This window comes from Rhineura floridana, chromosome 2, assembly GCF_030035675.1.
Source record: "Rhineura floridana isolate rRhiFlo1 chromosome 2, rRhiFlo1.hap2, whole genome shotgun sequence".
NCBI lineage: Eukaryota > Metazoa > Chordata > Lepidosauria > Squamata > Rhineuridae > Rhineura > Rhineura floridana.
The window spans coordinates 228,866,813-228,880,978 of NC_084481.1; the positions used below are offsets into that span (position 1 = coordinate 228,866,813).

General features: G+C 43.4%; 1 protein-coding gene across 5 annotated transcripts in view; it reads right to left on the reverse strand.

Annotated features, from left to right (window-relative positions):
* Positions 1–14,166, reverse strand: part of KIAA0586 (KIAA0586 ortholog) — a 152,607-nt gene that overhangs the window by 86,894 nt on the left and 51,547 nt on the right. For 4 of the 5 annotated variants that reach the window (XM_061612449.1, XM_061612451.1, XM_061612452.1 and 1 more), the window contains 7 exons: positions 12,712–12,828; positions 10,411–10,634; positions 8,742–8,814; positions 8,041–8,196; positions 5,861–6,035; positions 4,766–4,954; positions 629–816 (listed from right to left, as the gene is read on the reverse strand). In XM_061612449.1, coding sequence (XP_061468433.1) covers positions 629–816; positions 4,766–4,954; positions 5,861–6,035; positions 8,041–8,196; positions 8,742–8,814; positions 10,411–10,634; positions 12,712–12,828 — 1,122 coding nt within the window. The remainder of the gene's footprint in view (positions 1–628; positions 817–4,765; positions 4,955–5,860; positions 6,036–8,040; positions 8,197–8,741; positions 8,815–10,410; positions 10,635–12,711; positions 12,829–14,166) is intronic. The other variant, XM_061612453.1, reaches the window with a different exon arrangement.

Below are 14,166 nucleotides of genomic sequence, written 5' to 3' on the forward strand. Positions count from 1 at the left end.
AGGCTTTTATGCCCCCTGACTCAGCCAGGAGCAAGATTGACTGCAGCCTCTCTCTGGAGCCAGGGTCAGGCAGGGGGTCCCAGTCCTTGCAGCACTTGCCAGGGACTTCAGCTGTCTCAAGAGACAGCAGCCCAGAGAACCGAGCGAGCAAGCACCCAGATGCTCAGGTACTCACTCCCAGGGAGCTCTTCTGTCCCCCTGTGTAGTCCAATAACCTCTGGAGGGCCATACATTCCCCATTTTTGCTCTAACAATTAAAATTTGCAGCCATGAAGGCTAGAAACTTTTGCTTTTCAAGTTGGATTGTCAGGATACCAACAAGCTCCCATAAGTTACCCAAAAAGGTACAGCTGAAGTTCCACATGCCCCCGATGTCAGTGTGCTGCTGATTTTTTAGCTCAGTAATACTGATTTTTTAAAAACCGCACACCACACAATCTATGAAACATTTTTTGTTGCTACATAGATTTTAAAAGCCCCGAAGCACCAAATCTACGCCACACATTTCTACCATGAAAGGGAAAATAGATCTCAAATTGCAAAGAACGCTTGAGTAACTGAACACAAAAGATGTAGTACTATTTGGGTTAAATGTATTAATCCAATTTTTGCCATCCTTGTTCCATACCTGCACAGTCAATCTGGGGGGGTCTTTTTTCTCTGATTTCATCTCTATTACTGCAATGTTGGGTTTCTTTATCTTTAGCTGTGGTTTTGAAGGAGCAGGAGGAACAGAAGTTGTCACAGTAACAGGATGGAATTCGCCAGTCCTTATTCTTGCAGGCTGAGGTAAGATACTGTCGATTTGTTTTTGACCTAATGGATGTGCAAAACAAATGGAAGTGGGGAAAGCCTCCTTTACATACGTCCTGTAACAGGACACAAGTTATAAGTAGCAAAAACCCCAAACCAAACCCACAACATATGTGATGATTTGGCTGAAAAGTTATATATACCCTTATAGTCGTCACAATGCTATATCTCATACCAACCTGATAAGTAAATTGCCTGAAAAACCCACAAACCTGTGCATTTTTCATTTCTAACATGCACGCACGAACACAGAGCCTTGAAAAAAACCATGACATTCTATAAGCTAGCTGCTCATTTATTTACTACCGAGCCAAGTTCAAGGTCCTTGTATTAATTTACAAAGCCCCGAACAACTTAGGTCCAAGGCATTTTAGGGACTGCCCAAATCCTTATATCCCAGCTTGATCACCGAGATCATCTGTAGGAGTGTCGCTGGTCGTCCCCCTAGTTGGTGAGGCTCATTTGACATGGACATGAAACTGTTCTCTGAAAGGCTCTTCCAACAGAGAGTCAGCCAGTGTTCTCTATGTTAAATAAATGTTTGCTGAAAGTGTTTCTACACTGCCAGGCTTATGCAGACAAAAATCATTTTCTGTTGTGTTTAGTTATAACTGTCAATCTTTATGAAGTTTTTATTGTATATACAATTGTTGCAAACTGCTTTGGTTTTTTAAAAATGAAGCTGCAGTATACAAGCATTCTTATAAATAAATAAATAAAAACAGGCATAGGATGCAAACGTCAGAAAAGCACTGCTGGATTAGGCTAACGGCCCATCTAGTCCAGCATCCTGTTATCACAGTGGCCAACCAGACGTCACGCAGTGCAGAAATAAACCATGCAACCTGCTCCCAAAGGAGGCAGTGATGACCACCAACTTGGAGAACTTCAAAAGAAGATTAGACCAAGTCATGGAGGATAGGATAAGGTTATCCAAGGCTACTAGCCATGATGGCTGTGTTCTGCTTCCATAGTCAGAGGCAGTATGTTTCTGAATACCAGTTACTGGAAACCACAGGAGAGGAGAGTGCTCTTGTGCTCAGGTCCTGCTTGTGGGCTTCCCACAGACTTCTGACTGGCCGCTGTGAGAACAGTGTGTAGGGCTAGATGGGCCATTGGCCTAACCTGACAGGCTCTTATATTCTCATGTCTATGGGAAGCCCGCAAGCAGGACCCGAGCACAACAGCACCTCTCTCCTCCTGCTGTTCATAAATATGTGGGAAAAGCATAAAAAAAAAATAAAAATCAGAGGCTGTCCCTCAGTCCACTGCACATAGAGACTACATGCTAGGGAAAAGCTTGCAGCAGCCTGCATTTGACTTAAGAACATAAGAAGGAGCACACCAAAGGCTTGTTTCTCCAAGTGTATGACCAAACTGGCCGCTTTGTACCCAAAATCTTCTCTAAGTGCCTCTGAGAAGCCCACAAATTTTGTTATATTCTGTTTCTCTGGATTTACATGTAAGATTTTAATTTTATGTAATTAAAACATTTGAATCATATCTCATTCCCTTCTGGGCATTGCTATTTTGTGTGTTTGTGTATTCAGTACAATGTGGAGTTGGAGGAGAGCTTTGCAGATACCATGGACTGTGAAAAAGACAAATAATTGGGTGTTAGAAAAAAATTAAACCAGAACTGTCACTAGAAGCTAAAATGTTGAAACTGAGGTTATCATACTTTGCACATATAATGAGAAGACATGATTCACTAGAAAAGACAATCATGCTGGGGAAAACAGCAGGGAGTAGAAAAAGAGGAAGGCCAAACAAGAGATGGGTTGATTCCATAAAAGAAGCCACAGACCTGAACTTACAAGATCTGAACAAGGTAGTTCATGACAGATGCTCTTGGAGGTCACTGATTCATAGGGTTGCCATAAGTCATAATCAACTTGAAGGCACATAACAACGTTCCAATTTACTCCCCTTGACTTCTTTTGTTTTACATCGAAGCCCATGAGGAGGACATGAGTGCAACAGAACTCTCCCACACATGGTACCCCGCAACTGGTATTCAGAGGCATATTGTCTCTGATCCCTGGAAGTACTGTGTAACATCCTGGTATTTCCCTTAAAGGAGATCTAGTCAAACAAACATGTTCAGGACTACGCCTTCCATAAGCAGTTTAACATGCTTCAAATCTGCTGTGGATTTCCTAGACCTGATTTTTCCTAAAAACTGATGCCGGGAGATCAAACTTCCCCAATGTTCTGTGGCACTTTTGTTTATTACAGTGACATCTAGGGATGGTAGAAAGAACTACAGTGAAAATGAGGAAAGTTAAAAGAAAAAGATCCACACATAAAGTAGGGCCCCACTTCTCGGCACCCCGCTTTTCAGCGTTCCGCTAATACTGATCACGCCGGAGGAGAAAATCAGCTGTAGTCTCCTCTTCTGGCACGATCAGACCCCCGTGCTACAGCTGATCCACCGGAGGAGGGGAAGACCAGCTGTAGCGCTACAGCTGATCTCCTCCTCCTTCGGCACGATCAGCGGGTTAGGTTCCAGACCACCACGCTACAGCTGATTCGCTTTTTGGTGGTTTTTGCTTTTCGGCGGGGGGTCTGGAAGCTAACCTGCTGTATGAGTGGGGCCCTATTGTATCTCTCTCTCTCACACCCACCCACCCACCCACATTGTGCTAAAGAAGAATAGGGAAGATAGCAGAAAAGCTGAATGAGCTTCTTTGCATCTGCCTTTGCTGTAGAACCTGGTAAGACAGATTTCCAGGCCAAATTTATTTTTATTTTTGTAAGTGAGGATGTCTGAAGAACAGAGTCAAATGTACGTGACAACATCATATACACCCTGATGGAATCTGAATTGGATGTGACTAACCAGGGAAGAGATCTTAAGGTTAAGGTGGGAGGTTTGAAGAAAAGCTCTGTTCAGTGTCTAGCAGCAGTTTTTTTTTTTAAAAAAGGGCAAATTCCATGATAGGAATTAGAGAAAAGGATTGAAAATAAAAGTGATAGTATTATAACAGCTTCATTCAAATCTATGATGCAACTACATTTGGAATGTGGATGCAAATCTGCTCTTCTCAGCTGAAAAAAAAGATACTGCACAACTGGAAAAGGTACAGAACAGGGTGACCAAAACGATCAAAGTGATGGAGCAGCTCCCCCACAAGGAAAGGCTACAACAGGCTTCCCCAAAGCCGGTGCTTTGGGCTACAACTCCCATCAGCCCCCGTCACCATGGCCATGCTGGCTGAGGTTGATGGGAGCTGTAGTCCAAATCATCTGGAGGGCACCAGCTTGGGAAGGCTGAGCTACAATATTTGGGGTAAAACAAACAAACCAGGAATGTATCAACGTATCGTAACAAAGCAAGCACAAAACCCCCCAAACAACTGGGCGTTTTAATTTACAAAAAGGGTGAGGAAGGAGGCACAGAATGCACATCTTAAAAGAAAAGTTGCTTTCTGACCCTCGTTAAAGCTGGAATGTGGGGTCATTGGGTGAAGCTGAACCGTGGGGGACTGAGGACATACCGAAGGAAGGCCTGCTTGTGGGCTCCCTAGAGACATCTGGTTGGCCGCTGTGGGATGCTCAACTAAACAGGCTTTTGGTCTGATACAGGAGCTCTTCTGCATATATTGCAACCTAGTCTAACCAATTGTTCAATAAAGAGGAGTTCAGATTCCTTGTACATCAGTTCACTAAAAGAGCCCCTCAGCCTCTCACCAGTGCAACTTTTCCTCCTCTTTAAGATAATCAAAGACACACAGGAGAATATATTTAGGGGCTGAGAATCCAATTAGGAACCCCAGGTTCACCCCCCCCCCCAAGTTATAAGCAGCCTTGCTTCAGCATTAAAACAATCCAGAAAAACCGCACGCGAACCTCCACACGGACAAAGGCATGATTAAGGGCATAGCAGCAGACTTCTCTCTGAGTGAAGGCGGCCCATGTAGGTTGAGGCCGCTCTTATTTTTCCCCGTACCTAATGGAATAGCCATTGGAATGAGATGGCCTTCAAGAGGACCTGAGAGATTGGAGGTTTCTTTGGTGGGGCTGAAGAGATACTGGAGTTCCTGATGAGAAGCAGATCCTGGACATGGTTTTTTAGGACTGGTGCCTTTGCTGCGTACGTAGGGACCAGTTTGCGTCCTTGCCGATTTTACTTTTGTACCTGGAAAGGAGGTCAGATAAATAATGAGTCTCCAGCACGGTGGAGGGAAGGGCAGTGGCTCAGTGGCAGAGACTCTGCTTTGCTTGAAGAAGGTCCCAGGTTCAATCCCTGCCATCTTCAGGTAAGGAAAGAAAAGTCTTCTGCTATAAACCATGGCAAGCTGCCGCCAGTCAGTGTAAACAATACTGAGCTAGACGGACAAGTAATCTGACCTGGGATAAGGCAGCTTCCTATTTATTATTATTATGCATTATTTACAGCATTTATACCCCACCCTTTAGCCAAAAATGCTCTCAGAGCAGCTTACAAAAATCAATAAGATGGACCCTTCTTATGTTCCCGGGTCTTGAGCAGAGAAGAGCATGAAGTTTAGGGTGAGCTTCAGCGGATCAAAACAGATAAAATAAGCATAAGTCCTCCAATTATCAAATTGTGCTCTTCTGTGCTTCCGAGTTGGAACCATGAAGAACCAACTAATTTATCCAGATGTAGGGAAAAAGCAGGCACAGGAGACAATCACATTAGCCCCTTGCCTCGGACCCAACAACAGGCCTCATTGCAGAACGAAGCTCATATTAGGAACTGGTTCTGTGCCATGACTTGCCTAAATGGGGCTGTCATTCGATGGAGCTGAATAAAAGTTGTTCTTCTGAAAGGCTGGGAGAATGGATTGCTCACCAAGTCTCTCACAATCACCAGTGCTTTGTATAGCACTCCATAAACCTGACACATGGATAGGAAGGGTCGCACTGACAGCTCCCCTAATATGCTACTTACCACAATAACAATGCAACTGCTACAAAGAATTCTCACAAGATCAAGGAGAAAGAATGTTTAACACAAAATGAGGGCAAACAGGCTGTTTGAAATATTAGTTCTTTAGGTGTGTGAAGGTATATTACCTACCTTTAACACTTTCTATCAGTTTAGGTCTTGGAGGCTTTGATTTGGGAGATGGCGAGTTGAACCTTAGATATGGGGATTTCTTAAGTGTGCTCCTATGACCCTGGTAAATTGGCCTGCCGTATACCTGAGACAGATACTCTTCATTTTGTGCCCCCATCCTTCCTTTCAGAGGCCCCTGCATAAAACGGAAAATCATTCTGAATTTTTTTTAAAGACAATGTGCTGCAGTAGAAAGAGTGTATGTGTTGGGTTTGAACTGGGAAGACCTGGGTCGAAATACCTGCTTAGCCATGAAAACTGATGGAATAGCCTTGTCCTACTACCTCACTGGGCTACCTCACAGAGCTGTTGCTAGAATAAAATTGAATGAATTACTTGAAGCACCTTATAGGGAAGGCAGGATACAAAAATGCGAGATACAATTACTATGATGATTTACGCAGCACTGTCGACTGACATCGGGCTTTCTCAAAAAAGCATCAGCAAACGATACAAGTCATGCCTCATTTATTTATGACTTATACCTAGACTTTCAATAAAATTCCCAGGGCGGCTTACAACATTTAATATAAAACAATAGCAGGCTTGTACTCAGTGTTGCTTGGGAATTCAAAGAAAGCAGAAAACCAGATTATAATCAGTGCCATTTTTAAAAGTTAGCCATCTTGATTCAAAACTATATCCAGAACCAGATGAAAGCCTGCTTCTTGATCTCAGGAACCATCACACAAAAATGATATCTTAAGATAAACCATCAAGGGTGGTTTGTCCTTCTTCTTTGATCCAAGGACAGGCTAGTTGCCTGTTCTCAGCTCATAGATTTAACAAAAAATCAGAACAAGCAGGAGAGGGGCCAAGTGGGAAAAGACCTGAAAGAAGAATGGTGAATAAGCAAAGATAACTCAGGATATCTGGGGCAGGGCAGGAGGTGGATCACAGAGTACATGTCACAAGCCTGCTTTGCACAGTCCTGCCTCCAGGTACGAGTGGCAAGATATCCTCCTATGCCGCAGGAAAAAATGTATGAGTAGCAAACCTTTCCACTCTACCTCACTGGGGAGAAGTTAAAAGAGGAGAGGAATCCAGCGCACCTGGAGGTGAGGCACCATACTATGCAAGTGCAAAATTTGGCAATGGGCTCAGAATTCAACATCTTGGAAATCTCTCTCATACACAACACACACTTTTTAAAGCAAGCATCTGGGCCTTAAAGCAACATCAACAAGCTTGGGAGCATGCAGCCAGCACTTGCTTAATGTTCAGAAGACATAAAAAGGTACATGAACAGAATTTCCAATGCTCAGATGGCCAGGTGTCAACGCTTGGCATAACTTTGCCCCTGTCATGGAGAACAGGAACAGAATCATGCGATACAAAACAAGTTATGTTCAGCGGCACTAAGTTTGCATAACTTGTACAGGTTACAGGATTTGGGGCCTCTCAGTTTGTTCTAATAGCAGTGCACAGACAGCCCTCAGCATAGGTAAGACAGCAGCTGTAGCAGAGGGAGGCCTGGGATTTTCTAGGGACCGTTTTGGGAATGCTAAGATAAGGGCATTTCCACATTCTATTAAATTCCACATGGAATGAGAAAGGGGGGGGGAAGGAGCCTGTAGTTTTCCAAATGTTGTTGGATTACAGCTCTCTCACCACACCTGATAGTTGGCCATACTGATTGGGGCTGATGAGAGTTGATGTCCAAGAACATTGGGAGAGCTCCAGCTTCTGCAGCCCTGGACTAAAGATACATTCAAGTGTAAGTGCTGCCGTTACACACTTGCCTGCTGAAAAGGTTGAGAGACACAGCATCCATCAAGAACAGGCTGGGCTGTGGGCTGGCATGTGGAATTCCAGGCCTGCAACATGTGTTCTCCAACCCAAAGTCCTCAAAATCAGTTGCCAGACCAGGGTTCTAAAGTATAGCAGGCAAAAAATCCTGCTTTGTTGAAGAGGGAAGGGTTTGATTCTTAGCACTTATACAGGGTGTGGTCAATCCAAAGGCTTCATACTGCCTGCTGGAAGGATCAACATAGCACTCCCCTCTTTTCTTTGGTGCCTGAGGAGTGGCCCGAGCACATGCACTGCCAGGTAGTTCACTAGGGCTGGTCCTAGCCTCAGCCCATAGAGATCCCTGGATCAAGCCCTGAATCCTTGACTGCTCTCAAGCACTGCACTCTCACCTTATCCATTAGCTTTGGAATGGGTTTTGTGGCAGGCAAGTGCCTTTTAGCTGGGATTCTCTGGGGGTACTGGAATTTTGCATTTGTTTCTCTGCTGGCTCTCATCATCTTATTGGTCTGCTGGGTCTTGAGGCTGTCCTTTCTTGCCATTTCATCCTAAAGGCAAAGTATAAAAGCAGCTGGTAAGGTTGGAGTGCAGCTTTGGACAGAAGAGAATGATGTCCTCTTAACCTTGTCTGATCTTCTACAGTAGGGCCCCACTCATGCGGCAGGTTAGGTTCCAGACCCCTGCTGGAAAGCGAAAAGTGCCAAAAAGCAGATCAGCTGTAGCGCGGGGGTCTGGAACCTAACCTGCTGTTTGCACCAGAGGAGATCAGATCTTCCCCTCCTCCGGCATGATCAGCTGGAGTGCAGGAGTCTGACCGCCCCGAGGAGAAGATCAGCTGTAGCACGCAACAGCTGATCTTCCCCTCCTCCAGCGCCATCAGCTGGAGTGCAGGGAGCTCCAGCCCCCCTCCAGCTGATTGCCCCTCTGGCACCGTATTAACGGAATGCCGAGAAGCAGGGCCCTACTGTATTTTGTAGTGCACATGCATTTTCTCTTCTGCATAATATTTCATTGTTGACTGCTTAAATAAATAAAAAGTTAAAGAAGAAGAAAAAGTGACTGTGGTATCAATGGGTAGTCTTAGAAGCCATACCTGGATTTCCATGCTGATTGTCTTAATCCATTCGTCTACAGTCTTCCTGATCCGTATCTCCTCTAGGACATCTCTAGATGAGAAACAGGAGGAGGATTACAGCAATTATGGAAATGAGAAGACTTTGGCTTGCATCCAGCAATGCCAGCCTGCTTGCCCAAGGTCTTCCGCCACCTGTGCAACAGAATTTCCCCCCTTTCTCTTCTCCCTCAAAACCTGTTCTGGTGTTTTCCCCCAACCCTCTGGAGCAGATATGGGGGGGGGGGTTGTGCAGGGAGAGGAGAGGGAGAGGAAGTTCCATTGCACAAACAGAAGCATTTGTTGTCCTCAAGGAACAGTTCTAAGCCCATGCAAAAATCTCTCTCTCACACTTTTATGTATCAGGAGCAAATGCTTTAAATCTTAGTTAACCTCCACATAAACACACATGTATCATATTAGCAATTTTTTATTTAATTTATTACTAGATTTATATCCCTCCCTTCCTCCAAAGGGGAGCCCAGGGTGGCAAAATTCAAGTGATAAATTTTTTAAAAAACAAAATCTTAAAAACAAAACATCTTAAAAATAATGACAAAACAGATGCAGACTGGGATAAAGTACCTACTTAAAATTCTTGTATGACATACTCAAAATTCTGTAATCAGCTGTCTCCTTTTTTACACTCACCCCACCCCATTTTGATAATGGATGATCATTTTTTTCAACTCTTGTTTCTGCTCGTTTCAGAAAGGGACTGTTGTATTACAAAAAATATATATCTAGTTTTGGGAATGTAAGGTTATTCATACTCTGCAGTTTTGGTCACTAGGAAACCTCTACCATAGGTACACCACTTGTGGAAAGTTAATAAAGAATCCACACACATATGCTAAACCCAAGCCATAAAATATCACAGAATCATAGAATAGTAGAGTTGGAAGGAGCATATAAGGCCATCAAGTCCAACCCCCTGCTCAATGTTCCTTTGCAAATCAGGGTAACATACACAGACACATTTTTAGTTTGCATCGGAACATTGGATCTGGATGCTCTTGAGCAGGTATGGGGAACCTTTGGCCCCCCAGATGTTGATGAACTACAACTCCCACCAGCAAGCATGGCCAATGACTATGGATGATGCAAGCTGTAGTTCAGCAACATCTGGAGCGCCAAAGGTTCCCCACACCTGGGTCAGAGAATGATCTAATTTATTTTACTTGTATTTAGTAAACAAAGCTAAAAAAACCTCTGAAACTGCCAACCTTGCCAAATACTATATTTGCAGCTGGCATCCATTCATTGTTCACCGCCCAGAGAGCTATTGCTAGTCGGGCGGTATATAAATTTAATAAATAAATAAAAATAAATAAATAAATAATTGTCACTGATGAATTTACAAAACCAAAAGTTTGGGGGGGGGGAAGACAGAAACATTTTCCAGTCCACATCACTGTGCCCAACAGGCAGTGCTTCCATGTTTGAAATGTGGGGTTCACTTTCACTTCTAGACCCCAAAATATGCCTCACATACCAGGAAGTGCAGAACTCCAACTTCACAAGAGAGGTAGGGAAGAACAACCAGAAAGATCCAATCCCACAACCACTCTCAAAATGTTTAATATCCATAATGTGGGAGAGTGGAGGCAGATAGATATGATTGAATAGGATTAAAAACAGAACTCTCTACCTCTCTGCAGTCAATTCATCAATGAAGGCATGCAAGGCATTGCCATCCTTGGCACGAATAATGGCTTCCAGGTTTTCTTCAAGGAGCTTTTTATTCTTGCGCACAACTCTGAGGATCTTTTCAGCATCCCTCAGTATGGATTTCGACACCTTGGTTGACTGGAGTACAGATGACTTGGAAAGCTGCTGGAGTTCAGTAAGACTTGGGGCAACAGGATCTTTTTGCTAAAATCCAAACAAAATTGGATCAAAGGTCCAAATATTCCAGCGTTGTCTGATCAACCAGATACCCCGATCAGCTCAGCGGTGCTTAATGGAAACAATCACCCCATTTGATAGCAACATTGTTACATCCAATTAAAAAAACTTTGAGTGTTACTTTTTGATCTATTGCCAACTTCAACATCCTGGAATTCTGGAGAGTGGCCACAAAACTGGAAATTTTATTTGTATATTAAGCTTGTTGTATACACCAGGCATCCACAACCTGGTGCTCTCCTGATGTTTGGACTACAACTCCCATCAATCCCAGCATCACAGAGCCATGCTGGGGAGGGGGGAGGGCTGGTGGGAGTTGTAGTCCAAAACAGAAACAATCTCTTTTCTTTCTTTTTATTATATTTATATCCCACCTTTCCTTCAAAGAGATCAAGGTGGCTTACATGGCTCTCCCCTTTTCCATTTTATCCTTGCACAATACCCTGTGTGATAGATTAGGCCGAGAGACAGTGACTGGCCCAAGGGCATCTAGTGAGCTTCATCGCTGAGTGGGAATTTGAACCCTGGTCTCCCAGGTTTTACCCCAATACCATTGTTTTGGTGCAAACAGTTTTACTTGTTTTTATAAGTATATGGTTATATTGTTGTGTCCCATCCAGGGACCTTACCAGCAGATAAGGCTGGTATACACAAAGGGGTCTAAATGTTGTTAAAATTTTCAAGTATGACTACAATAATGGACAAGAAACATTAAATATGTAACCCCATACCTGTCTACTCAACTGAACTCAATGGGACTTGCTTGCAGATTAAGTGAGTATGAACCAAAAAACATTTTCCAGGGCAGCTTACTGATTCATAAAACAATGAATAAAACAAATCATAATTATGAACTATAATTCACTAATAGGCAAAAAACCTTGCGGTTTAAGAACGTACCTATAGCCCACAGAGATTTCTATCAAACTTTAAAAAGCAGGGAAATGGGGCAGCTATCATGAATGCACCAGGGGAGCAGGAGACCTGACCACCTCTCTGAGATATTGTACTGCCCTACAAATTTGTCAAAATGCAAACACCATTTGGGTTGGTCTTTCACAGTCCAATTCACTTCCTGTGTAGCTTGGAAGAATTTGGTCACATGTGCCTCTGAGGATATAGTGAGTGGTGGCAACACCTGCCATCTCCAAAGATGGAGAATTACATTTTTGTATGTTTGTTGGTGTTCTTCTTACTCTACTGATTTCCTGTGTTGCTACAGAGAATCTAATCTAGAACATTTTATTTCCCTCATTATTCATCCTAGAAATCTGTGTCAAATTTATTTTTATTAATTTCAAAGCCTTTTTATTGGTCAATGTCATGTGATGATGAAGACAGCCTTTTGTGTTTCAAATTGGAGGTTATGTTCTATTTCTATTTTGGGTGCATTAACAGTTGAATCTGAAACTGCGGTTTGATGTAAAATCGGACTGATTACAATATGTTGCTACTTCAGCAATGACTCTAGCGGTCGGAAAAAAGGGGATGCAGGTTTTCAGTCTGCTATGTTTAAACCACTTCATGTAAGGCAAGGTGGGCACAGTCAATTAAAAATATAGAGCACGCCTAGAATTTTGCCAGAATATATTTCACCTCCCACTGTTTTATCTTGTGCAAACTGAGACACTCCTCATGTCCACTGGAGACTATTCTGCAGAATAGTCAGTGCCATTATTCCACAATTGTTTTTGGAGTTTTTTTAGTGTAAACTTTGCAAAGTGTTGCTGTACCTCACATATTCACAGGAATAGAAACAAAAGAAAATGATTTCCTATAAGAAACTTCATGAAAATTTACAAAGTAAATTAGATATATTTAAAGTGACCATCTGAACTATATCAACTGTCTTAATAATCATCCAATATAATTACAACACGGCAGAAATGTAAAAGTAGCTGAGGATTAGAAATTCTTACACAATGTCTGAGAAGACAACTTTGCCTTATGTCAGAGAGACAGCACTTGTGAATGCCAGGACAGCATCCAACCGACAGGGCGCCCCAAAGGAGAAGGCCCTCTCCCTGCTCACCAGCCACTGTACCTCATTTGGTGCAGAAACCCGGAGAATAGCCTCCGACGATGGCCTAAGCGAACAGGCAGACTGATGTGGAGGCAGCTGATCCTTCAGTCGGGTGGCTTCTCCCAAGTGAGACGTTGCCTGTAAAGAGAAAAAGTGTGGCCCTTTGGCTCATAATAGATTCCCAATGCAATCCTCACAAGTAAATACAATTGCTCAGCCATACAATACGTGTTTGCCACAGGTAAACACTAGAGACCATCTGTGATAGAAGGAACAGTTTGTTCTTACCACAAACAGTATTTCTTCATGGATGACATGAGGTCTCCAAGTGGGTAATATAGCTCCTCCTACACCCCAGAGACAGGAAATGCTTCAGCGAATATTTGCTCCTCCCTTGCCGCTGAGGCTCAGTTTTCTTTTCTTGGCTAGCTTTGACATCAGCCTCAGCGAAAATACATGAAGAATTAACAGCATAACATACAGAACGGAAGCAGCATGCTCCGAATTAGTTAAACGACCATACAATGTAAGCTAGTGCGAACTAATAGAAACAGAACTCATGGCACTCCTTGACACAGTCCCAACCCTAATAGACTGGGTGGGCCTTGGAGACCTCATGTCATCCATGAAGAAATACCGTTTGCGGTAAGAACAAACTGTTCCTTCTCTCATGGATGACAGAGGTCTCCAAGTGGGACATAACAAAGCTGCAGACCTAGGGTGGGATAGATGAAGGCAGGACCTGTTGCAGGACTCTGCACCCAAATGAAGCCTCGGCCGAGGCGTACAGGTCTATCTTGTAGTGCCTTGTGAACATGGTAGGAGAGGACCAGGTGGCCGGTCTACAGATATCAGCTATCGGGGCATTTGTGGAAAACGCCGCCGACGTAGCTGCCGATCTGGTGGAATGTGCCATAATGTGTAATGGAGAGGTTAAATGAAGTGTCTCGTAAGCCAACAAGATACAAGCCTTAATCCATCTAGCCAAAGTCATCACAGACACCTTCTGTCCCAACGTAGCCGAATGGAAAGAAATAAACAAGGAGTCAGACCTCCTGAATGGTCTAGTTCTATTTATGTATATTTTGAGTGCCCTTCTGATGTCAAGCGAGTGCCATGCCCTCTCTTGAGGGTGAGAAGGATTAGGACAGAAGGAAGGTAGTATAATGTCCTGTTGAGTATGGAAAAGTGAGTTAACTTTAGGTACAAAGGCTGCATTAGTACGCAGAACAACCCTATCCTTATGGAAAATACACAAGTGTTTGTTGACAGAGAGCGCCTGCAGCTCTGACACCCTGTGTGCTGTTGTTATAGCAATTAGAAAGATTATTTTGAATGAAAGTATTCTTAAGGATGCAGAACCTAGAGGTTCGAATGGTGGTTTTTGTAACACAGAGAGCATTGTGTGTAGGCTCCATGTAGGAAAACAATGTCTCACTGGAGGACTAACAGCTGTAGCCCCACGGAGAAACCTTT